This window comes from Fusarium venenatum, assembly GCF_020744135.1.
Source record: "Fusarium venenatum strain MPI-CAGE-CH-0201 chromosome Unknown EDB82scaffold_3, whole genome shotgun sequence".
Lineage (NCBI taxonomy): Eukaryota > Fungi > Ascomycota > Sordariomycetes > Hypocreales > Nectriaceae > Fusarium > Fusarium venenatum.
The window spans coordinates 7,205,071-7,229,710 of NW_027072131.1; the positions used below are offsets into that span (position 1 = coordinate 7,205,071).

Sequence of the window (24,640 nt, forward strand, 5' to 3'; positions counted from 1 at the left end):
TACGCGACAAGTCGCGTCGCGATAAATGACATACGCCACTTAACGCCCTTGGGCCGCCCTGTGGCTCCACCCATCATTAACATCGAAGCTGCCTAGATCATGCCGTCACTCACATATTAAATCACCAACCTTTGTACTGTGCAAGTATATCCGATTTTTTATAATCATCATAACAATGACGCCAAAAACCCGCTCGGGGGGTGTCCCCGCTGCGAGCCGCGTCTATCATTCAACGCCCGCCCAACAGCAAGCACATTTCCCAGCACGCAAGAAGGTTGTACGCACATATGGAAAGCAGAATAGAAAGAAACAAGCAGAGACGCCCTCGAAGCTCTTGCGACAACAAACACTCACACAATTCGACTTTGTATCGAGCTTCGAAGATCGTGATCCGATTGTTTTGAGCGATAGTGAAGAAGACGAGATGGGAGCTGATAAGGAAGGAGAGGAGAATAACGAAGACGAAGAGCAAAAGACACATGACGAAGATGACGAGGAACCTATATCGAGTGGTAGAAAACGAAGAGCGACTGCAAAGAAAGCCTCCGCTAAGAATACCCGGTCGAAACGCAGAAGAACGCTAGGAGATGATACGGATGAACAACAACCCAAACCAAAGAAAGAAAAGAAATCGAGCCGGCGCAAGACAATGGGAGATGCACCCAGTAGTAGCTCCAGATATCACACTCAAACGTTGACCCAGTTCCTCGGCCGCGATTCAACGCCTACCGAGCTCATCAAGGACTCTGAAGATGAAGATGACGAGTTCCAGCAGTGGCTAGGAAACCCAAAGAGTCCAAGCCCGGTACATATTCGAAAGAAGAAACATGTCTCGCCCGTCAAGACTCCGAAGATTCTCAAATCAATATTGAAGCGCAAACCGGAAGAGGACCTGCCTCAGCGCGAGGAATCTGTTGTGCCGCAAACACCAGACAAGCAGACGCCAGGCAAGCGAGCTAAATCGGTCGAGATACCTTCCTCGAGCCAGTTATCCGCGCCGCCAAGTATATCATCTACACCCGCTAGCATGATGCTCGAACGGTACGGTCCTGCTGATCGCGTGTCGGTATCGCCTGCGAAAAGAAAGATGTCGTCACCTGCTGTGCTATCACCACTTAAGGAGCTTAAGGGTAAGCCTCGAGTGGCTACAACAACTCGAAAGCATGAACGCATCATTCAAGATTCTTATGCTACTGATAGCTGGGGGTCAACCGGCCGTACACCTCTGCGAGAACTCCCTGTGGACTCGCCTAATAAAACTCCTAGGAGTATTCTTGAGCCGCTGGAGTCATCTTCTGGATTGGAAGAGATAGAGACGCCCACTAAAACGCGCAGAGGCGGTAGTACCGAACTCGGCGGAAGCCAAAGAAGTGGCAGTCCTACACCAAGAATGAAGAAGGTATCACCAGGCAGTGGCAAGAAGAGAGTTATGCTTGAGATTCCCGATTCGGAAGAAGAGGACGACGAAGATTTTGGCGAGGATGAGAATGAGGACGAGGGTCAGGATGAGGATGAGGATGCAGAGAACACATTTGTTGCTGGTGCTGAAACACAGCTTGTGATGAGTGAGCTGGCTTCATCAGAGGAGGAGATTATGAGAGTATCCTCTTCAGCACAATCAGAAACTGTCAGTACTACTACTACTAAACGGCAGGCCTTCGCTCCGATAATCTCGGAGGAATCTTCCAGCTCCTTATCGCTGCCGCCCCTTAGTTCACGACAAACAGAACCCCGTCCCCCTTCATCAACACCCAAAGCGAGAAGTCGTCCAGAAAAGCGCGTTCGCAATCCTATCCATCGCCCTCTTCCACCAACTCAAACACAACCACTGGAATCTCAGCGTGTGCCTTTGGCCACGCTACAGTCACTTCCACCTGCATCTGCCCGCACAGATGTCCTGCTCCCACTTTCACAAGACATCCTTGATGATGTTCTAGAAGGCTATCAGGCCGACCTTATCCTCAACTTCAAAATACCCGCACAGGTAGTTCGCTTCTGGTTGTACGACGGCGAACTACTACGATTTATGGCCTGCGCTGAACCTGGCCGTGTAACCGAGGGCCCAGCTTGGCGTTATCACCTCACACAGGTGTACGAGCTGAACAATCCCGTTGAAGGCGACGACATGCGTGAAGAAGGTTGGATCGATGGTGACGTTGATCGCTACGTTTATTTCCCTCCTGCTGTTGTTGGTCAACTGCTGTGGAACTTGCGACACGCCATGTTTAAGGAAGGTGATTCGCAAGATGAGTCAATGCAGATTATACAGGATGAAGATGATAGTGGAAGAGTTGATCTCTTTGTCGACTCATCACAGCCTGCTCCTGAAGATAAGCGTCCGGCTCCTACCGCAAGTCTGAGTGTGTCACAGCAGGTGGAAGAGCAGCTTAAGAGCGACTTTGCTTCATCAACACAGTTTCCTCCCTCGGATGACATTCTCGTCCCCTCTACGCCCGACGAAGAGAGTAATGAAAATCAAAACAAAACACCCCCAGCCCACATACCTCCCTCTCCTACGACCATTAAACCTCCCCCGCGTCGAACTCCCCGTACAGCGTCTTCGCACCGTGCCTCTCGGCCTTCTCTAGGCAGCGTATCTAAGCGGCCCACGGTCCGCCCGTCCCAAGCTACAACCGTCTCCCAAGCCTCCACCCCTGAAAAGCAGTCATCCTCTTCTATTCGCCGCCCTCCCATGCATTCATCCAGCAGCATCGGGCTTCCCGAGAGTCTACTAGACGGTTACGATGAGGATGCACTACATCTGCCACCGGATTACAATCCAGGCTCATCGCAGCTTCTGACAAAAAGCCAGATGCTCCCGGATAGCCTGTTGCGTGACGACACGAGGGTTCCGCCCGAGATTTGGGACTCGGATGAAGATGAACGGCTGTAGCGACTTTTGTGACTTTTATTGTTTTGGGCTTGTAACATTATGCTTTATGAAATGGCTCGCTGGATTGAATAGTCAGGATGACAATGGATTCACTCCTTGGAAATGTATTTACGAAACGCAAGTTTGGTGTTAGGAGTAAGATTGAGGAATGGGTAGCAGTAAATACGACCTCGTTTATAAACATTATGTTATAAAAATAAATGACCTAAGACCATAGTCTAAATATCTCAGAGTGACCTACTTCGTCTATTGTTCCTCGAATCCCCAGGGGAGCATACATATCAATAACACCACCGAGTACAGCTGCCGACATTTCATTCACCGTATAACACAATATTGGCCCAAACACAATTTCATCTACGGTTACTCTGCTTAAGTGTCATATTTTAATATCATCTTTTCCCACCAGCTCATTGACCCACGGAAAAGACTTCAAAGGTTTGCCATGCCCATACCAGCAATTGTCATCAAAAAAGAAGATAAAAGTCCTGCGCCACTCCTCAAGCCATGCAATATTGTGCTTCTGTAGACACAAAATAAGACGCCCTGTCTAATTCCATCATTCCAGTCCATCGCGGGGTAGTATCGTTTCATCAGGGCATAAAGCGGAAATGAAAACTTTTCCTGCCTAATCGTCGAAGTAAACAAGGTCGACAGCGCATGGCATCATCTCATGCAGTATCTCATAAAGTAGACCAATCTAAGACAAGTGGAATGCTCCCTGACCTTCCTTGACTGCCGTGGAGAGTTGTTTCCTCATGGCCTCAATGGTAGAGTAATCTGGGAGCTTCAGATAGTTGACACATGTCATGACACTGGGTAGGTAGTCGTCAGACGTATATGGCTCTTCGCTGGGTTTGCAGACGACAGTGAACATGGGTGTCAAAGACTTGAATCCTGCAGAAAGTTAGAAACCGTTCACTCATTATCTGTGGGCTGTACGTACCTCCGATAGGAAGCTTGGGGCTTCCAGTCGTGAACTGTAAAAAGTCTCGGCGTTCTGATGCGTTGAATTCACTCATAGTATGAAGCAAATTCTTGACAGTCTTACTGTCCATGTTGTAGCCATGATCGGCCCTGATGGAATCAAGTAGAGCTAGTAGTATGTTAGTAAGATCACACATGATAGCATCGGAGGTATACATACTCTCTAGAGACCAGTCCTCATCAACGCGGCCAAACAGGGTGACAAGCTCGTCGGGTGTAAAAGCACTGAGTGCTGAGTAAGGGAATACTTGTGAGAATCCAGCACGGAAAGCATCGACTTGGCGACGAACACCAGAGCCAAGAGTCATATCAATAACCTTCTCGAGGTACGTGTCTACGTTGTCGATAGTAACCCGTTTTTGCGAGCCGTTGTCTTCCAATTGGATGTTCGGGTACCCGGGCAGAGTGAAATCGAGGCACAAGTCGTCAAGCTTAACACCGTCGATGGTGATGTTTTCTGTATCGGCGACCTTTTGTGCAGGGGTACGGTTGGGGTCCTCGTCGATCTCCTTCTTGGCCAAAGCAAACTGCTTGATGGCTTTCAGTGAGCGGGCCAGGCCAGGATCGACAATTTTGACGGCTCCTAGTGACGGCTTCACTCCAGTGATGGCATCTCCAATCCGGAAGAAGATGGGATTAAAGTGAAGGTCAATGATTCGCGAGTCAATCATGGATCGCGCTACAAACTTTCCGAGCATCCTGAAAAGGTGCAAGATTCTCTCTCCATTAGGCGTTCCGGCCTCTTCGTCACTTTGAGGTCGAGGGAAGAGCCCGGTGGCTCCAGAGACAAACTCGTCTGAATCGTTTGAATCAACCTCTCGCCACAGCTTGAGCTTCTTCTTTGAGAACTCTTTTGAGACGGTCGAGTAGAACTCGAGCGTAGGGCCAAGACCAGTGCCCACTTCCTCGAAATACTCAACCTCCAGAATACTTTGTGAAGCGCCATAGAGCTCCATTACCTTCAAGGCGGATTCCAAGATCTTCTGGCGGGATATCCTTACCTTCTGTCTCTGTAGTCGGCCGAGGAATGGTCTATCATTGTTTCGATCTCTTCGGGCCTCTTCTGCCGACTGAGTGTTCTGCCACCTGGTCATCGATCTAGCATACCCAAAGGATGTAGACTGGATGAAAAGATGGCGAGTCTCAAATGGGAAGAGGAATGGGTAAAGGCGAGCAAGGTCCTCCACCCAGCTGGGGAGACAATTGCTGGCAACAATCAAAGGCTCCTCCAATTGACGGTTCAACTTTGCAGTGAGCTTTGTGTTCACAAACTGAGACAGTGGCTCAACATTGAGACCAATGACGCTGTTCTTCTTCTCAACCAAGACATCCTCAATGTTCGAGTTGAGATCATGAAGGATGTTCAGCAATCGCAAGATGGACGACGTTGTGGGATGTTTTGCGAGTGATGCAGGAATACCGTGCTCGTCCTCCCCGTCCGCTTCCGAATTAGATGTGAACGACAGAGTCTCTGCAGGTGGTGGTCCAGGGACTCGTTTAAACTTGATAGGGTGTACGGTCGACCAGATGCTTCGGCTGACATGCTCATCCGAGTTCGATGCTGAAGTGTGCACAGCGCGATAAATTGTGGTTTCGTTGGGGATCAACTTGTTGTCAAGACTGAACTCGACGTGCCAATCTTGAGGTACAGCTTGAAGAGCAGAGGCGTAAGACATGGCCCTTGATGATGACGCGGCTGGGGTGGGTGTGCCGCGAGCCCCAGCAGAAGCTTCTCCAGCATGGCTGGGCGCCTTAGATCCAGTCGGGGTCGCGATACGAGTGCCATCTTCTTTGCGTGCTGTCACATGGCCGCCCGTAGCTACCTCCATATTGACAGCCGAAGTATCACCAGGAGTCGATTCCTCATCCATATCCTCTTCAAGCTCACCAACAATAGCGTCCAGTGCACTACTTTCTCCGATGTCATCATCGTCAGTCAGTTGCTTCTCATCGGCACACTCCAGTGTATCTTGCATCTCCTCATCGTCGCCTGGGGGGGGTCGGGGAGCTGGTGGCGTGCTAGCGGCGCCATGCCGCCTCGAGGATCGGCGGAGTGAGCCTTTATCCCGAGACGATCCAGCGGGCTGATCCGGTGTGGCAGGAGCAGCCTGTGACTTTGACTTGCGGATGGTTCGTGAACTTGACGGCGTTGGGGCAGCAGGAGGCGGGGGTACTGGAGGGCCGCCTGCGAATGGGTTTCCCGCGTCGGCTGCTGCTAGTCGGGCTGCTGCTGCACTACTAAGAGGGAGGCCAGCAAAGCCAGCGCTGCTAGCCATTGCCGCAAGCGCTCGAGCGACCCCGTCCCTGCGGGCGGAACCACGAGGCCTATCTGTGATACTGAGTCGCGGCCGCAGGTAGTCGTCCAGAGACTTGAATGTTGCAATGGCATGGATCGATACCATGATGTTTCGGTACGGCTTAGGTACCTCGAGTTCGTCATCAGCAACAAGACGAAGTCTAATCTGCTTGCCTAGCATAGACGCAGGGCTGCTGTGGTTGCCATCAAATGTATTGTGATGCACTGTGATAACCTCAAAATGCTCTGACCTACTGAGCAAGTCCTGAAGCTTGTGAATCATGACGCTGAAAGGTGTCGCCGGTGACTCTGCAGTCGCTGTTTTGGGCTTTGACTTTACAGTGTAGGCCATGAAGACTTCCAAAAAGGTTGATTGAGCGGCGCGAGCTAGTTCTTCGTCAGGATTGCTGAATATTTCGAGGAGAACGCGAACCAGGCCTGATGCTAGAAGTTCTGCGCTCGTGACGCTCTCCAGGACGTCTGTATCGAAGTATGATGCAAGTTGCGCGAAAAGTTCCTTCCCTTTGTCGGCTCCAGTGTTTCCGGTCGATCGCTTGAGATAGAAGGTTTCCAGCTCGCCAGCCAATTCGGACAGGGCCTCAAGAATAGCTGTAGCCTTTGCTTTCATTGCTTGCCCGTGGCCTTCGGTTTCATGGGTCTCCAGGAACTTCTTGGCAACATCTCGGGTTCGGGACTTCATTGAGCGAACGTCGGAGATGTAGCGGCCGAGAGGAACCTCGAGAGACACAGTAGATCCTCGGGAGCTAACAGGGGACATGTCATCGTTGTTTGCCTCGCCATTTTCGTTATCATTCTCTACGTCCTCATCCTCATCGTCGTCGGATGTTTCGCGTTCCTCATCCTCCTCATCTTCGTCGTGCTCAGATTCATGGTCCGAAGAGTGTTCGTTCTCTTGTTCCGCAGTTTGTCCATCGTCGCCCTCTGATTTCTCGTTCTTTGGTTCTGGTTCAACGGGATCCTCCTCTTCGGCGATCTTGTTAATCTCCAGGAAGACACCTTCGCGGTAGAATTGGTAGCGATAGATCTTATCGAGTCTGCTGAGTAAGAGTTCGGCAGCTTGGAGTCCAAGCATGACGAGAGATGCATGATCCTGTTGCGAGAGAATAGATGCGAGGAAAGAGGCGTAGGGAACAGGAGTCAATGCCTCTACTAGGATATCCTCGTCGAGGTTGGAGAGCATCTTGAGCTGTGCTGTGAGTACCTTCTGGCGAACACTCAAGTTGACAGTACTGGAGAAGGCGTCTGTCAAAGTAGGGAAGATGATGAGAGCAAAACGGCGGACTTCGTCTTTGCAATCTTCCAAAAGCTCGATCCGCTTCTCGTTTGTGGTCCTGCGGTTTCTTCCTCCACTGGATACAGGGTGTGGCGGCTCAGTAGAGGCGATGAGCTCAACAAAGTCTCCGAAAGATGGATCGGCATTTCGCGGTAGGTTAGGAAGAAGTTCGCAGATGACATTGAGAGTTTCGATGATCTGGTCCCGGGGCCGGTGAATAAGGGCCTGCATGATTACAACGCTGTCCAGCTTTGAGGCGACATCTTCGGTGCCACTTGGCGGTGATACTCCTGTGAGAATCTGGTACAATGTCTCCACCACGTTGAGCTTGAAAAGCTCAGCAGAAAGACGAGGACTAGCTCGCGCAGTGAAAGCCAAGACCCGAAGGAATTGAGTATGGATGCTGGAGCTGATCATGTTGGTAGTGCCAGGGACCAAAAGACGCAGAACACCACGGAGAAGGTCCACACTGACAAGTTCCTCAAGCTTGTGAGGATGATATTTGAAGCTCTCCACTATACCCGACACGCAGAGCGAGGCCTGCTCAACAACACGCTGGTCGTTGCTATTGAGAACGTTGAGAAGCGTGGGCATAACATCCCGTACAACTGGAAAAGAGTCCTCGGGGATGTTGCGACAGCAGTTGGCGGCGGTCGTGACGGCGGTTCGTTGAGTACCTGTGGCAAAGAAATCGAGATATGAAAGACACGCAGTAAGTCCTCCCTCACGAACGATGCTTGTAGGATACTCGACTGAAATCTTTTCCAGCGTGCTAAGGGCTTGTTCGGCCAGATCGATAAAGGATATCTCGAGGAGTTTTTGACATAGTACCGGAACGGCGTTTCCGTAGACGACATTAGCGACACTGGCGGGCAAAGCCTCCATCAAGTTTGCCAAAGACCGACAAGCTAGTAGCATTATTTCGGGGCTTTCCTCCTTGTTCATGAGCGTAACCAGCTCCTTGACGAATGCATCTGGCGAGAAATGGCCAGTAAGATTGTCTTCGTTTGATACTAAGAGAATCTCCGAGAGCTCCTGCAGGGCTATTAGCTGCACCGAGAGGTCATCTACCCGTAGGTTGTGAAGGAGTTCCCTGAATCGCGATGTGAGGCCAGACATCATCCCCGTCAACGCTCTCAAGGTACTACTCAGACTGCCAGGAGGGCCACCGAACCCGCCAAACGGATCGTCGTCGTCGTCATCGTCATCGTATCTCCGTGATCCCTCCTCATCATCATCATCGTCGTTCTCTTCGCTATCGTCATCGTCGTGGTGGTTGATGGGAGGGGGAGGAGGCGGTGGTGGTCCTGGGTCTCTATTTTCGTCGGTGCCCGTCATTGGTGTATCTTGATCGACTGCGCTATCGAGGTTTCGTTTCGATCTTCGTGTGGTTAGGGTTGAGCCTTGTGCCGACTCTAGGTTCATGGTCAGTTCTGCGATTGATCACGCGGCTTCTGTGTTTCCTACTAACCTTGTGGAGGGCCAGTGGGCTTCTTAGAGCGGCTGGATTTTCGGCTGGAAGAACCGGAGGGGATAGAGGGTTCGGCGGGATTCGCAGATCCGGGCCTGTTATTTCTGATAGAACTTCAGTATATTGCTTTCAAGTAACCAACCTGGACCAGCCGGCGTCCAACACTTACTCTGGGCTATCCATCTCTACGGCAGGTTTTCCCTTTCGCCTGGCTCTAGGTGCTGATTGGTGATTGCTATTGGTAGTGGTAGTGGTGGGAGGAACCGCTTCGGGGATCTTTTGTCTCTTGGACCGTCGACCTGAAGATCCGGAGGACAATGCGGTGTTGGGACTCTTCTCGGGAGCGAGCCCTTTTCGCTTGCGTGAGGTTGGGGTAGCGGAGGGTGCGGTGGTCGGGACGTCAGCAGCGGCAGGAGCAATATCGTTAGTTTGGGCTGCCTGACTCGCTGCTTGACGAGCCGAAGATCTGGTGATTCTAGAAGACATAATTGTCGTAAGCTTTGTACTGACGATGCATCTGAAAGAAAAAGCAGATAATGAGGCAGTGTCTAAGGTGCGGCCGACGTGTGTTGCACGAGGAAGATGAAAGGGAGATGAAGAGAGGGAAGCACAAGCACGAGCCGCGGCCGAAAGTCAAGTGCTTCAAAGATGATGTTTGTTTGTTTGTGGCCGCCTGGGGTTTTCCTGGTCGAGGAATAGCAAGGTCCAGGCTTAGATATCCGAAAGCTTAGCAAACGACAATAGGTTGTAGGTTTTCAGCCAGAGGCTACCTAAGCACGGGCGGACCATTAAACACAAAATGAAGGCAGCGATTGACTACGGACGGATCGGCGACTTGTGTGGGAAGGGTAAATCGAGTTATTGTCTCGAATATTCGTGAATCAGTAACGCAGTCAAGCAACCACGAGCCCAACGACGGCCAGTGTCGGTCAGTGCTGGGATGACGAGGGTGCTGAACCCGTTCCCGGGTGAGTGAAGGCAAGGCAAGTGCGAATGATGTGGTGACTGCTGCGCTGCGCAAGGCTATGACGGATAATACAAGGTGAATGAAGGAAAAAGTGAAGTGAAGTGACAGATAAGATCAAGGATGAAGATGGCTAAAAAGGGTTGGCCCTACCTCTGGGGACCTGTAGCGGCGGTAGCGGGTAAGAAAGTGGCAGTTGAGGATGTCGAGGTAGAAGAAGGAAGTCGCACTTCGTTATCACCTGCCGTTGTTCGTTCTGCCATGCCCAGACGACCTACGCCATCAGGAAAGCAGTGGGCGGGCGCGAACGCGGCGGGGTCGTGATTCCTCTCTGATGTTGAGCAAGGCGATAGATAAACGATGAGACAGACAGAGCGATATTGTTAGTTACGGTGAGGGGATGGATAGACTGCTTAGGTGTGCGGTTTAATTTGCGATGGAAGGGGCAAGACTCGAAGTTACAGGATACAGGTCTCGATCAAACCAGTGCCACTCTGAAGGAGAGAACAAGGTAGAAAGATGAGGAAAGTAAGTGGTGTTTTGGGTTTACAGATACGAGTTGATGAATGGATGGCACCTCATGGTTAAACGGTTGACGTGTGTGAGGTGTGTCGACTCCACTATCTGTGGCCCTGAGGACTTCCTAGCTCTGGTCGACAGAGGCCACCTACAGCGCTACCCACGTTTGCAGTAGTATTTCATCCAATGACTCTGCGTTTGTGTTAAACACAGAACCACTGTGAATCGTCCAACTACCTCCCCATCAGGTTCATTAACTGCAAACGTGCACTGTGCCAGGTTCAGGCTTCATAGAGAGAGGAGGGGCAGACACGGTGGTTCTATGTTTATCACGACCAAGAAAGATGGAGCATGGATCCAATATCACAAGGCAGAGAGTATCTTCTCCATTTAGTGTCAGAGTTTTTCTATGCTCCAGTTGATGAATAATACAATACACCCACTTTCTTTTCTTATTGATGGACGTCATCATCTTGAGTCAGCCATGCCCTGATGATGTGATGCACGCGTCCCAAAGCTGACTTTTCCCATGGACAACATAAACATTGCTTTACCAAGGTGCAGCTGCGAGAGATCTTGCATTGTGGAGCGGCCCGCTTAGCTTCATTTGTAGCGGCATCCGTCACGCCGCCTACAAACCCACTGCAACTGACGCTAAAACATGCAGTCATCAACATCGGATATTGCACGGCCAGATGATAGAGCCTCAAGTCGCCCTATAAGAAGCCCATGGTTTGAATTCGACATAGTCAACGCAAACCACTATCAGATCAGAGCGTTAGATTCGATATATTTTTATTATTCGAAAGAACCCAATTCATTGAGTAAGTTTTGGTACTGCCGTTATTCCCTGGCTGCAAGGAAACAACCAAACAGCTTGTAATATGAGCGCTTCACCTCCATCAGATGGCATATTTTACATAGAAGCTTATTATTCTTAAATTATCTAAATTTGCACTAACTACCTCGATTGAATCTTGTAATTTCTTGTAGTCCGAGGGTTGAGTCTTTTAGTAAATATATAGTTACACATTAAGGATATTTTTTACAACTGGGTACTTCATAAACAAGACATGTACGAAGCTACGATGACTTAGATAGTCATCAAGGTGCCAGGCAAGTTAGCTGTTGGGGCATAAGAGGTAACATTGTTAAGTCAGTTTATGCTATTTTATGCTATTTAGGCTCAGCTTTTAGTTTACCTATTTTTGTAGCCTAAAGCTTAAAAGCCAGCTTTTCTGATACCCTGATGACTCCTTAAAGAACCGACACCACAGTCAATTCGGCAAGGAAATTGTTATTTACATTGACTTATTTTAATTAAGAATGACTATTCATCTAACATTATTCCCTATCCCTATGGCTTCAAGGTATCCTTGCCACCCTCAAACTCAGAAACATCATACTCCTCGGGGTACTTGTCCAACATGTCCTTGAGTTCTTTCATCTGGGCCTTCAAGTCATCCGTCATCTCCTCATACATATCCTCGAACATGCTTCGCATCGGTGGTTTCTTCTCCCTCTCCGCCTCGCTAAACGCCTTAAGAATCTCCTTTCGCAGATCAGTCCGGGCTTCCTTCTCCTTAGCCTCATCCCAGATCCCCTGGGCCTCCATCCACTTTCGTAGACGTGTGATGGGGTTATCGCGACGCTTCCAGTCCTCAACCTCAACACGCGCACGGTAAGCGAATGAGTCGTCGGATGTACTGTGATGTGAGACACGGTAGGTCATGGCCTCGATTAGGATTGGCTTGCCGCCATCCTCGAGGGCCATTTCGCGGGCCTTCTTTACGACTTCTCTAACCGCCCAAATATCGTTACCATCAACACGAATGGTATCAATACCGTAACCGATACCTCGGCTGGCAATACCATCGCCGCGGTACTGATCTAGCGTAGGTGTTGAAATAGCGTAGCCGTTGTTTCGGCAGATAAATATGGCAGGGCATGCTCGCGTGGCTGCAATGTTGAGAGCAGCGTGGAAATCTCCTTCGCTTGCTGCACCTTCACCAAAGTATGCCACAGCCACTCGAGCTTTGGAACTCGGGTTCTGAAGCTTTTGCATCTTGAGAGCATATGCGGCCCCTGAAGCATGGGGAAGTTGTGTCGCTAATGGCGATGAAACGGAGTGCTTTTGTCTTCGCATTAGCCTGGGCTTCTGTGTTCTGAATCAGGAAGTACTCACAATATTCAACTCTTTGCTTCCATAATGAACAGGCATACTGCGTCCTCGACTTGGATCCCGTACGTTGCCGAATAATTGACCCATAAAGTCCTTTGCTGTGAAACCTCGCTCCTTGAACACGCCTTGCTCTCGATATTGCGTAAACATAACATCTTCTCGATCCAGCACACTTGAGCTGCCAATGCTGACAGCCTCCTCGCCCGCGCTCACCATGTAGAAGCTGAGGCGGCCTTGTCTTTGCGCGTCGAACATTATTAGATCCATAATTGAGATAAACACCATATCTTTATACAAGCGAATGACCTCCTCGTTGGAGATATCAGGCTTGAACGATTCATCCACAACTACTCCATGCTGGTCTACAACGCGGTACGTCGATAATGCAGGATACGACTCGGGAGATTCGAATTTGAGGTTGCTTGTGAACGCGCTCTTCAATGCACCAGGGAACGAGACAAAGTTCGAATTAGGTCGTTGCGATACACTGCTGGCCGATCGAATAGCAAAGGGTGTTACATGCGGTCTGGAAAGGATGGCCCTTCTCCGGGCGACCTGATGTAGAGCTCGAGACTTCATGATGGATGTGTGTGCTTTGTTTGATGGAGATTCAATTGAGATCTGGGCTATGTTTTCTTTTATTCAAATGGCTAGAACTCAATAACATGGTAGGATAGATAGCAGAGAGTATTACCGAGGGGTTGCCATGTCTGATACCGTGAGGAAGCGACGTCATCCTGAGCCGACACCAACCGTAGGAGCCGAGATAGAAATAAGCCGTGGTTTGACGATATTCGGCACCTTCAGCCAACAATTGACTCCAGAGGCTTGTTGCTATTTCGGTAAAGCCATTGGCTATCTCTCTGGGCCTTCTATGATGTCTAAAGAAGACACTCTTGGCAGTTCAGTTAGTTGATTTCCTCAAATTCCGGCAATGAAGCTCATGATATCCATAAGAACCCCGAACTTATTCTCCCCGCAATTCTTATCGTTACCCCACAATCACGATAAACTCCAGATCTCCATGATGGATCCCAATTTTTAGACCCTTTAACTTTCTAGTTAAGTCTACAACTGTCAACGGCTGTCTGGCACTGCCAAAATATATAGATAATACGCACCATAGCAACCAGCAAAACGTATCATCTATTCATACCTACCTATCGTGAGATGTTTACTTCGCAGATAGTTATTCTACATAGAACAAACAATCTCGATATCTCTATTACACTCGTCTACAACAAAGTGATTCCAAAAAACGAGTGTCATCGCATCTTTAATTTCTCTTTCTTAGTGCGCAACAATGTCAGTCACGCCTGCTGTTTCAATCGCAATTCTAGTCCTCACTCTCTTCGTCGTCTTTGTTGCTATCGCATTGTACTTGAGAAGCCAAGTGCAGGTCTTCATTCGCGCTATCTTTACCCACAATCAAGAGAAGCGCGAGGCAGATGCTTCTACAGTCGCAAACACTGGAGAACCAGTCTAAAGGTAAGACCAAGATCATATCATGAATCCCTTCGACATCCAGCTCGACCTTGATCAATCAAAGAAGACACCGCCACTGTGGCTACAAGGCTGGGACGCCACATCAGCAGCCCCACCAGCAAATTTCCATCTCTCAGCCTCGTATGATTTCGAACTGACTTCAAACAGAGCTTCCCAGCACCTCCGAGGCCCCAAGTATAATCACAATGGCCTCCCGCACAGCTCTCCGGGGCCTTTCCCGTTCATTGAACCCTTCAAGATGTTCCCACACCTTCGTCCGACCTTTTTCCTCCGCAAACGTTGTCCGCAAAGACTACCAAACCCCTACATCTGATCGCCCTACCCACTTTGGCTATGAGACTGTTACCGAAGCCGAGAAGCAGCAGCGTGTTGCTGGTGTGTTTACCAGTGTTGCTGAGACTTATGATAAGATGAACGATTTCATGTCTTTGGGAATTCACCGTCTATGGAAGTACGTCAAGCCTTTGATATGCTGTTACTAGCGCAATTCTAACAATTGGTTCTTTAGAGATTACTTTATCTCTTCTCTGAACCCTGGTTCTACGAACCCCCCTGGACAGTCACAGCGCATTCTCGATGTTGCTGGCGGAACTGGTGACATTGCCTTCCGCCACCTTCAGCACGCCCACGAGTTCAATTGCAATCCCAATGTCTCCGTTATCATCTCCGACATCAACCCGGACATGCTGGCAGTTGGTCGCCAGCGTTCTCTTGCCCTTCCTGCATCCCACCAGGCTGCACTCTCTTTTCTGGAGGCCAATGCCGAAATCCTCCCTTCCCAAATTGAGGATAATTCTCTCGACCTCTACACTGTTGCCTTTGGTATCCGCAACTTCTCCAACATCCCTGCTGCGCTGAAGGAGGCGCACAGAGTTCTCAAGCCCGGCGGCGTGTTCGCTTGTCTTGAGTTCTCCAAGGTCGATAAGCACCCTATTTTTAACACTATCTACAAGCAGTGGTCTTTCAAGGGTATTCCCCTGATCGGCCAGCTAGTGGCAGGTGACCGAGACAGTTACCAATATCTGGTGGAGAGCATCGAGAGATTCCCCAGCCAAACCCAGTTCAGGGATATGATCAAGAACGCCGGCTTTGTCGTTGCTGGTGAGGGTTATGAGGATCTTACTGGTGGCATTGCCGCTATTCACAAGGGCATGAAGCCTATCTAAGATGGCTCATGCAAGCAATGTAATTTAGTCTGTAAAATAGTACATCGCAGTCACGATATATCACGAGTAGTCAACCAGGGAGTCTGACAGTGTATAAATAGGAAGTTAATTCATTCCAGATCGCCCTTGACCCTATCCCCCAAACCCGCCTCCAATGATCATCAGCACATCCACGTCCATGACGTGCGTTCAGGGCCCAGAACGATATTTTTAAATTCTCTTCGCAACTAAACTCCATACATGTCAAAACTAAAGCCACGCCCTCGTTGTGAGGGGAAAGTGGTTTCGAAATCTCATTAGGTACACGATACATAAAAACGAGGGCGTTGGGACGTCCCTCAATTTTCCTGTCTCTTGCGCCATTGCCAATTCAGGCAAAGGCGAGACAAATAGGTGATGCCAGAAAAAAAGGTGGCAAGGTTAAATAACAAGGCCACAGTCATAAGTCATGGCCTTACAAAGAGTCTGTAACGACTTTCCGGTCTTGAGTATGGTATTATTCCGCGGGTGTTGAGGGAGCGGCAGCAGGAGATGATGTATCTCCCTTGAGGCCACCACGTCCACGTCCACCACGGCCGCGATCTCCACCTCGACCACCGCGACCACCTCGGCCACCGCGTCGGTTGGATTCAGAATCGCTAGCGCCTCCCGCACTACGGTATCCGCTGGTGTTGGTAGCTCCGCCGCGTCCACTGGCACCCCAGTTACCAGCACCGCCTCGGCTGGCGTATGTCTTGTTTTCGCGATGTTGGAAGACCTTGACCAGAGGCTTAGATCGGTCCTCTTGAGTCCGAGTCTTCACATCATCGGGAAGTCTGTCCAAGGCCGTATCACGGTCTTCAATTGTCTTAAACTGAACAACCTTGTTGGAGTTACCCCACTTGTCGACCTTCAGAATCTTGTTCTTGTCCTCATCGCTGAAAAGATCTCGGCATTGCTCCTCGGTACTAACATTCATAATGAAGAGTCCAATGATATCAGAGGCGGGCGTCTTGGGGGCGGGAGAGGAGACACGTTCGGGAGCATGGGCTGAGCCATTTGCGCCAGCCGAAGATGAGGTCTTCTCTGAGTCCTTGTTGGCGGACGGAGCGGGACTGACTGAGGTTGGGGCAGGCTGAGGGGTGGCGGACTTAGGAGGGCCAGGCAGAGGAGTTGCGACGGCAGGCTTAGACTGAACTGCTGAAGGCTGTCGGCTGGTAGGAGGGGGAGCGCTGGACTGAGTTGAGGGAGGGGCGGGCGAGGGAATGCCAGTCGGGCCAGCTGTAGTGGGAGGGACGCCGGGCTGCTGCTTAGCGCCTCGGTGGGAGAAGTTGAATCCTTGAGCCCTCATCTCTGTGCCGATACGACCGTCCTGGACCTCGAGAACCAGGTAACCGAAAGCAGCATCAGCAAGGTTAAAGTTCCACATGTTCTTGAAAGCACTCTCATCGACTTGTCCAAGAGAAGCCTGACCAGCAACAGGGCCACCGAAGGGGTTTCCACCGGCAGCGGTAGTAGGCATCTTCTCGACGATCTGAAGGGCGTTCTTCAAAAGATTCTGCTGAGCCTCATTCTGTTGAATGGCAGGTTCCACTTCACCCTTGACAGTCTCCCACACGTCGTTGAAAGAAGCCTTGGAGGCGGCAAGCTTGCCTCGGTAATGGTCGAGAGTAGGGTTGACACTGAACTCGTTGTAAGAGCTACCATATCGGAAGTGAAGTCCGGCAGAGATGGAGAAGTCGGCCTTGAGGGTTACTGAAAGCTGGTTCAGGATACCCTCACGAGCTGGCGACGCATGCGTGACAAAGATGCGGGTTTCGGTAGGGTCATAAACACGGTGAGCGGTGTCGACAAGCTCGCCCATTTGCAAGAGAGTCGTCCACATAGTTCCTTGGCCACCAGCAATAGTAGTGCGGCCTTCGCCATTATCGAACAGCTTGTGCATGACAACTGCACCGCCAAGACCAAGCAGTCGTAGTTTGACACCGCCAACCTCCAGTAGCATTGATCGGGCCTCGTCAATAATGTGCAGGTTAGGTACCTTATACTCGCCTGTTCGGAACTTCTCCAATACTCGGACATCTTCACAGGCACCCCAGACAGTGTAGACAGGTACATCAAGCTTGACCTCGCCACTGATGAGGAGAGGCAACTCGGAGAGCGGGAGCTCATTAGGGGGGAACCGAGTCTTGACTGGGCCAGGGCCACCTTGTTGGATGGCCTTCTTGACAGGCTCGGAGATCAAGGGAGAGTACTGAGCAACATGCTTAAGCGTCTTCTCGGCGATTCGCTCCAAGGAAGTGTCGTCGTAAAAACCGAAATCACCAGTGTGAATGATGTGGTCAGCTCGGGCCTGTTTCGCAAGATCGTTGAGTGATCTCAAGTTTCCTGTAACAATATTTAGCACTTCTCCGTTCAGGCTTTTCATGGCTACTGACCTCGAACATCGGCAATGCAGAGAACCCTCAAGGGACCAGTCTGGAGAACGCGGCCCTGGTTTGGCAAGAGTGGTGCGGCACCGGTAGGAGGTAGACCGCCGGTCGCACCGTTCTGGAGGTAGCCTGGGCCCGTGTTATTGTACGGTCGCTGCTATTTGACTCTGGTTAGCTTGTTGTTTCCATCAATGCCATCGTGCAGCCGATATAACGGCACTCGTTCTAAGGTTCATGGTGACGTGGAGTTGCTGATTTCGAAGTTGAGGCCAACCAACGGGGGCGCAACGGCGGAACAACACGCGAGCGGGGAGAACGCATGTGAAATAGCAAAACCATATGGATGATGCGAGGAAGGTAGACTCGATCCCAAATTATCTAGCAAAGTGTTGCAAATAGCGCCAAGTTGGAGGTTGTTTGGAAAGGCCCGTGAGTAGTGCGAGGTGGATGGGCAAATCACAGATAATAGAAGGGGCCATGTCATGGAGGTAGCACTCACAGCAGCCATTCTATCAATCAACTGATTCTATGCGCTCGAAATCGGTCGGGGAATTCGCGTAGTCGGGTGATGGCGCGGGTAAAGAGGATCAAAGCTCTTTTGGTGGGAATAGAGCTGGAGGAGAGGATATGAATGGGTATCAAAAGAGGTGATGATGAGGAATTGAAGACAGGGAGGCAATCACGGGGAGTGGATTTTCGCAGCTCTAGGTCTAGGTAGCAAGGCTGCCCAGTGTTGGTTAGAGGTAGAGATAATTTCTAGGTGGCCCCAAGAATCGGGAGACAACGCCTTTCCCTCTTTGGGCTTAGCTTCATCAGCTCCAACCTGTGACGAAGACTTGTCCACCTCGCTGAGTTAGACCAGGGGAGCTCTATCTCAATGGCGCACTAGATCGGTTAATGCTCGGTGCTTACACCGTTTGGACGATTCACCTCCGTTTATTGTGAAGAAACCGTTTTGGCATTTATGCTACCCTGAACAATGAATTCTGTATACAAGAACATTAACAGTCCCGATACCAGACATGGCAAAAGATGGTTCTATGAATACTTCTCATAACTCAGACTAAATTCAACTGCAGTTTGCATGACAATTGATGTAATTCTCCAATTATGTCCATCAGCAGTACTTGACTTGTCTTTCAGTTCTTTGTTCAAACTTCGTGTTACGGCGCCCTGTGTTCTTGGTTAGCCAGCTCAATACGCCGTTTATCCTGCAGATCATTTTTGCGCAACTGAGCCTAAAGCTCATGTATACATGAGCCATTGTTACACAGTTTGTTCCTCAAATATGACTGATAAATCTGATGATTACCTTGGATGTATATTCAACATACCTACCTATCAATTTAATTCTGGCTTTCTATTCACAACTGTCACCATGACGATGGAACCTTATTCAACGAACTGAAATGTCAGCAAGCAGGTACCAGACTGCAAAAAGTGTTAATGTGCAGCTGTCTGGTTACTCTATCCAGCTATTGGTGATATCCCCGCATGAGATATCAGTGATGCAGCGCTTAAGCAGCGGGGTAGATCGGGCTTTTAGACGTTGAAGTTTGAATGCTTACTTTTTCTGGGTCTATCATGGACGATCATCAGCTCCCTATATTGAGGTGATAGCTCAGGGTATACCCTGCAGCGGAAATACCACATGATCGCATGCATTTAAGTTGTCTTTCAAATACGAGTTTAAACATACTCTACAAAATGTGCCCTTAAACGACATGGAAAGGTGCATGGGGCTGATCTTGGCTCTTGAGTATCTTGTGCTGATCTGAGACAAGGATAGGCACCCACATGCCATCCATCATGCAGTCATGAGCATTGGATCTATGATAATTACGGACCACAGATATGTGGACATGATGCGTCGCATGAACGAAGAGATTACCAAAAATTATGGATGTATAAAATTAAGATATAAAAACATGTTGAAGGAAAACGGCGCTCGCTTGTAAAACAAGATCGAGCATGGTTGCAAGCGTTTCCAAAAACCGTTGGATAATCAGTTCAAGCAAGCCCTTCCTAAATCCATGAGAACCATCTCCACCAAGTATCAGGGACGAAGATACCATCTCATCTTACCCAGTTCAATTATACATGTCCTTAATAAGGGACGTTTGACTTGTCAAAAGAGTATTTGTCTGAAGCTTAATGGGCGGGTGATAAGCTGTGCGACTTGTTTCACTAATGTGTAATTATAGCTCAAAACAGAAAACATATTACGTGAAGTCCGACAAGAAACCAACACTCAGCTATGTCATCTGGTATGCGTTGGCTGTTGTTTTTATTGCCTGGAGCGGGCAGCCATACCTTGAGGAAAGACACTCATCATGAGTTGGTAATAAGACCACATTATTCGGTCCTGTTGCCATAGCCACCCCTCAATGATATTAGCCGCAATGCGATGTTAGCAGCACTGGAGCTACCCATAGGAGATTCATCGTTGGGCTATGGTGTATACCAAGTGTTTGACAATCTTGATCTTCGGGTTCTAGAAACCCTTAATACAGCCAAGAAAACAATCTAACCATTTGCTTATCATTCTTGACCTGGTAAAATGACGAGGTACACTGCCAAGGGCCTTTTACCCTTGGTTGTGATTCGAGGAATTCTAGTGACATGAGCCAGCCCAGCACAGACACCCGACGAGTTAGAAAACCCAAAGCAAGGCTTCAATGGCAGCATCCAAACCGACTGGGTTGTTTAGGTACCTGACACATGATCGTATCATGCAGGTCTATGGGCACCATATGGATGGATATATATGATCAAGTCGCAATCAATACTTATAATTAGACATGATTTCTGAAGCGCTTCCCATCCATCACCCAAATGCCGGTATTAGCCAATTGTCGGGCAACAGCTTCAGAGCCCAATATTGTCACGCTCCATTCCATCATCTGGGCGGCACTGAACCACCCCGACGGGCGCCAACTCTAGTGCTGGATAGCGCTGATATATAAGGGGATAGCGCCTGACGACCCGCTGTAAGCGACCCGCCACGTGACCTCGACACGTCTCATGCCCCGGTCCAAGTACCGTCCCTTTGATTGCAGACTGGTAGCGGTACCCTTACCAGGGCTATACTTGTATCTTGCCTTGGACTTTTGAACGAATCTCGACTTTCTGTCTCCCTTGATCGACTCTTTGTTTATTCCAAAAGAATAGCTGTAGCCACCTATCTGTTCTTCTACGACAACGTCGACCGAACCTAACGATCTAACGCTATCATCCCCACTACTTCCACTACTAAGGAACCTTGACGGAAGGGCATACAGACCAGCGGTTCGTCCTGACGTTCTCCTCATGCGACAACATATTTGAAGACAACGCCGTCCCAAGAGGTGACCGAACCTCTCGCATTCGAGCCATCGACGTTTCACTCAGCTGCGCCGCTTGTATCGTGGTGCACCAAGGCCCATGGTAACATAGAACCTAACGTCCAATATCGTTTTGAAAGCCAAGCCAGGAAGCTACACAGGCAATCGTGGGCGTGCAAGCCTCGTTGAGGCCCACCCAACCGTCGATGATGGTACGTCTCATTATTCACGTTGAACGAACGTCCGTTTTCTTTCCGCGACAATCGTAATTGCTGGTATTTGGTGAAACTGCGGTGTGATGCTTTATTTTGTTGCGAGTTGTTAAGTCATCGTCGTCACCTATGCTGATCTTAGTTTGTTGTCGGTATAGACATCATCTCGACCCCGCGGCGATGCTGGCGGCAGTTTTGCTAGCAGACGCGGACATTCTAGCCAGCTTTCCATTTCCGATCCAAGTCACCATGTAACAGAAGCTATCGGCACATTGTACGGCGATGAGGACGATTCAGGATCCGAGGGTGGTCGACCCATGAGTCTCAACCGACCGCTGAGCTTCATTGGAGGCCCAACACCATACCAAGAATCACTTCCACGACCGCCTCCCGATGGCCGATTTCTGACTGTTGATACTCGAAGAGCACTCAAGAGGACCGATTCCGAAGGCTCCGCTACCGAAATATCCCCTGTTAATGGCGACCCGAACAAAAGACCTCATCAGCTCTCTCCAAATCAGCGAAGTAACTCGTTCGAACAAGGACCTAAATCGCCATTGTCTCCTACGCTTTCACTTCGCGATGTTCAAGCCGACTCTCAATTCTCTCTGACCAACATTGATAATCCCAGTGACATTGCTCTGGAATTGAGTAATTTGCAAGCGCTCAGGCGGTTATCCATGGATGTTGGAAATAACAAGGATCCGGATATGCCGCCCATGTCTTTAATGGCTATGCCGACAATAGCACCCAGCGGCGACGATGATGAAAACGATCCCTCAAGACTCCTATGGGTACCTGCAAGAGTCCATCCAGAACTTGCCCCTGGTGAATTCAAATCGTTCCTTGAAAATAGAGTCCAATCCATAAAGCGAAGGTCTGGCGACTCATTTCTATCTGCCGATACCGATATTAGCGAAGGCGACTCGGGAATAGGGGGACTCAGACGGAAAAAGTCCATGCTGTCTCGCCAAATAGATAGTTCCAGCGATCGCGGCTCTGTCGATTACGTTGATGGCGCTGACCGATTGGACCGCAAACGCTCACGCGGTCACAGCCATGAACTCAGCCTGGAAGAGCTCGTCAAGGATCCTACAAAGGCCGTTCAGAAATTTGCCCAAGAATCTCAAATAGCACCAAGCGGACCTGAGGGTAGCATAGATGACCTACCAATTCTGCCGGCTGCCCCTGGGATGGGTCTTCGCAGGTCAACTCGAACAACGTATCGCAAGGGCGGCAGTATACGCACTGGACCCCTTGCCCGTCGATCTGGACACCGCCAGCAACCTAGTGGGGACTTGACATCTGCTCTGGAAGCTCCGCCGGGCCATGGTCTTTCACGGGTTCAGTCAGAGCCCGTAGCAGACAACTACTCACGGCAGAACCAAACAATGAAGAGACCGCAGAACTTGTCTCAGGAGTCGTTGGAAGATTTTGAACACTACGATGGAGCCTCCCATGGAACTAATGGGAGCTATACAGACACATCTCAAGAGCAGCTACCTATTCGATCATCACCAAGTCTTTCAACAGTCGATAATTCGTCTTATAAGGACAGCCAAGACCAGAACCAGCAGAAATTCCCAAAGCGATCTTCTTCGCAGAACGCCAAAAGCCATCCGGTCTCTCAGAGGATGCCTGAACATGAACCACCGATAGAGGAAGAACCCAGTCGTAGTAGCCGACGAAGCTTTAGTCGACAGACTGCGCCGCCACAACCTGCCACACAGCAGCAAACGTCTCGATCTTCTTATCCCCAAAGCCAGTCTTTGAGTGACAATCTTGCAGCGAACCCTTCGCTCATCCCTGGCAGTGGTGCAACACGAACCGACAGTCTGACTTTTATACCGACACTGACTCCAGAAGAGCGAAAACCAGACAAAAAGTCCAAGAAAGATAAGGATGATGAGGCAGGCTCGACCAAATCTGGAAGCGCTTGGAAATGGTTCAAGAGCAGTGAAGACAAGGACAAGAAGAAGGACGAGAGCAAGAGATCTAAGACCAAATCTCTTGGCGATAGGGGGCAAGACAACGCACGGCTGGACGTCATACAGACGTCGATCGATAAAAACGCACCCAAAGGCCGCGAAAGTCTTGTTCTTGACCGTGACAATGTAGAAAGCAAACTACAAGAAGAGCGCAAGAAAGAAAGCCACCGCAAGAGCGACTCAAAGAGGGACAAAGACGGTAGCATCTTCTCATCTATCTTTGGAGGCAGTAAGAAGAAGGAAGAGAAAGAGCGAAACTCGAAGAAGACTCAACACCTCAAGGTCCCCGAGGAGCCAGTGTACAAACCCTTAGTCCCTGATGTCGATTACCACTGGTCAAGATTTCCTCTACTCGAGGAGAGGGCGATTTATCGAATGGCGCACATTAAACTGGCCAACCCACGTCGACCACTGCACAGCCAAGTTCTGCTGAGCAATTTCATGTACAGCTACCTGGCTATCGTCCAGGCCATGCATCCTCAAATGAACGTACCGTTGTCGCCGCAGCAAAAACGACTGGAGGAGGAAGCTCGAAGGAAGCAACAAGAACAAGAATACCTGGCTCAACAAAGATCGCAGGAAGAGCAGGATGCTCAAGAAGCCATGGATCAATATGACTTTGACTATCATCGGGTAAGTACCACTTGAATCTTTGTTTATCTAGCGCGTCACTAATTTGATGTCAAGGCTGCGGTACAATATGGCGAGTCAGGCAGTGGAGAGGTTGATTATGTTGACGATGCTCAGATTTATGAGGATGAGCACGGAAATGATAACAACCGCCAAGACTATAGCTACGATGACCCTGAGGGGTACGGCCCGGGGGCTAAAGAGTACTACCACCAGTACGAGGACAACGATAACGATCGTCGGCATGATGGGCGGGATGACATGTGGTGACAGCCCGGATAGTCACGGAAAGCTTCTTTGCTGAGCCGATCTTTATATATGTTAACTTTATACTATTCTCACTATCATTAGTTGCCGAGGCAAGTGTCTATGGCAGCGTGCAGCGTTTCAGTCAGCCTTAGCATATGGCGGAGTTCCGGAAGACGAGCGCGCGCGGAAGGGAGTGGGCGTAACAGGTTTGCAAAGACAGACTTTCCAGACTTTTATCTTTCTCTTTTGTGAAAGAAGAATGATGGCGAGCTTTCGGCGTAGGATATAATGTTGTGTACATGGCCTCCTCTCTCTCTTTTCGGCCCTTCCTATGCCCTGTTCGTCTTTGCAACAAATCTTTGGTGGAGTTATTACTGACGTTGGGAGTACTGGGATAAGCGTTTGTATTCGGAGAAAGAGGGCGACGGAATTGTGTGGCGTGGAAAGGAGAACATCGGCTTGTGCTTTGGAAGGTATTGCTGGTCATGATTTACTACTGGTGAGATCTTGGCCTGATAGCACGGAGGAGGAGTGACATGAGGTATGAAG

The 24,640-nt window shown here is 49.7% G+C and overlaps 6 protein-coding genes across 6 annotated transcripts; 3 read left to right on the forward strand and 3 right to left on the reverse strand.

Annotated features, from left to right (window-relative positions):
• Positions 1-69: 69 nt before the first annotated feature.
• On the forward strand, positions 70-3,076 carry EDB82DRAFT_510052 (uncharacterized protein). The gene has a single exon (XM_025728916.2). It carries the CDS (start codon positions 176-178, stop codon positions 2,891-2,893), a length of 2,718 nt encoding a protein of 905 aa, XP_025583235.1. The 5' UTR covers positions 70-175; the 3' UTR covers positions 2,894-3,076.
• Positions 3,077-3,605: 529 nt separating this feature from the next.
• Positions 3,606-9,727, reverse strand: EDB82DRAFT_277953 (uncharacterized protein). The gene is made up of 4 exons (XM_065607369.1): positions 9,111-9,727; positions 8,942-9,045; positions 4,041-8,885; positions 3,606-3,989 (listed from the first exon to the last, which is right to left on the reverse strand). The coding sequence occupies exons 1-4, from the start codon at positions 9,425-9,427 to the stop codon at positions 3,724-3,726; spliced, it is 5,532 nt and encodes a 1,843-aa protein (XP_065464248.1). The 5' UTR covers positions 9,428-9,727; the 3' UTR covers positions 3,606-3,723.
• A 1,825-nt stretch (positions 9,728-11,552) lies between these two features.
• Positions 11,553-13,480, reverse strand: EDB82DRAFT_277988 (thiamine diphosphate-binding protein). The gene is made up of 2 exons (XM_065607370.1): positions 12,610-13,480; positions 11,553-12,555 (listed from the first exon to the last, which is right to left on the reverse strand). Exons 1-2 carry the CDS (start codon positions 13,183-13,185, stop codon positions 11,782-11,784), a joined length of 1,350 nt encoding a protein of 449 aa, XP_065464249.1. The 5' UTR covers positions 13,186-13,480; the 3' UTR covers positions 11,553-11,781.
• An 817-nt stretch (positions 13,481-14,297) lies between these two features.
• EDB82DRAFT_433957 (UbiE/COQ5 methyltransferase) lies at positions 14,298-15,278 on the forward strand (the record flags this gene model as incomplete). Its single annotated transcript, XM_025728923.1, has 2 exons — positions 14,298-14,563; positions 14,621-15,278. 2 exons carry the CDS (start codon positions 14,298-14,300, stop codon positions 15,276-15,278), a joined length of 924 nt encoding a protein of 307 aa, XP_025583241.1.
• A 35-nt stretch (positions 15,279-15,313) lies between these two features.
• On the reverse strand, positions 15,314-17,925 carry EDB82DRAFT_560032 (uncharacterized protein; the record flags this gene model as incomplete). Its single annotated transcript, XM_025728924.2, has 3 exons — positions 15,314-17,645; positions 17,696-17,846; positions 17,905-17,925. 3 exons carry the CDS (start codon positions 17,923-17,925, stop codon positions 15,775-15,777), a joined length of 2,043 nt encoding a protein of 680 aa, XP_025583242.1. The 3' UTR covers positions 15,314-15,774.
• A 3,296-nt stretch (positions 17,926-21,221) lies between these two features.
• Positions 21,222-24,112, forward strand: EDB82DRAFT_478769 (uncharacterized protein; the record flags this gene model as incomplete). The annotated part of the gene is made up of 3 exons (XM_025728925.2): positions 21,222-21,224; positions 21,383-23,845; positions 23,900-24,112. 3 exons carry the CDS (start codon positions 21,222-21,224, stop codon positions 24,110-24,112), a joined length of 2,679 nt encoding a protein of 892 aa, XP_025583243.2.
• Positions 24,113-24,640: the final 528 nt, after the last annotated feature.

Bases quoted from the DNA above. Each gene is read 5' to 3' on its own strand.
- EDB82DRAFT_510052 (XM_025728916.2), top strand. From the start codon at position 176: ATGACGCCAAAAACCCGCTCGGGGGGTGTCCCCGCTGCGAGCCGCGTC.
- EDB82DRAFT_277953 (XM_065607369.1), bottom strand. From the start codon at position 9,427: ATGTCTTCTAGAATCACCAGATCTTCGGCTCGTCAAGCAGCGAGTCAG. The intron at 8,886-8,941 runs GTTAGTAGGAAA...CCATGAACCTAG, and splicing joins GCCCACTGGCCCTCCACAAG to AGTCGGCACAAGGCTCAACC. The intron at 3,990-4,040 runs GTATGTATACCT...ACATACTACTAG, and splicing joins TGAGGACTGGTCTCTAGAGA to CTCTACTTGATTCCATCAGG.
- EDB82DRAFT_277988 (XM_065607370.1), bottom strand. From the start codon at position 13,185: ATGAAGTCTCGAGCTCTACATCAGGTCGCCCGGAGAAGGGCCATCCTT. The intron at 12,556-12,609 runs GTGAGTACTTCC...CGAAGACAAAAG, and splicing joins GAAGCAAAGAGTTGAATATT to CACTCCGTTTCATCGCCATT.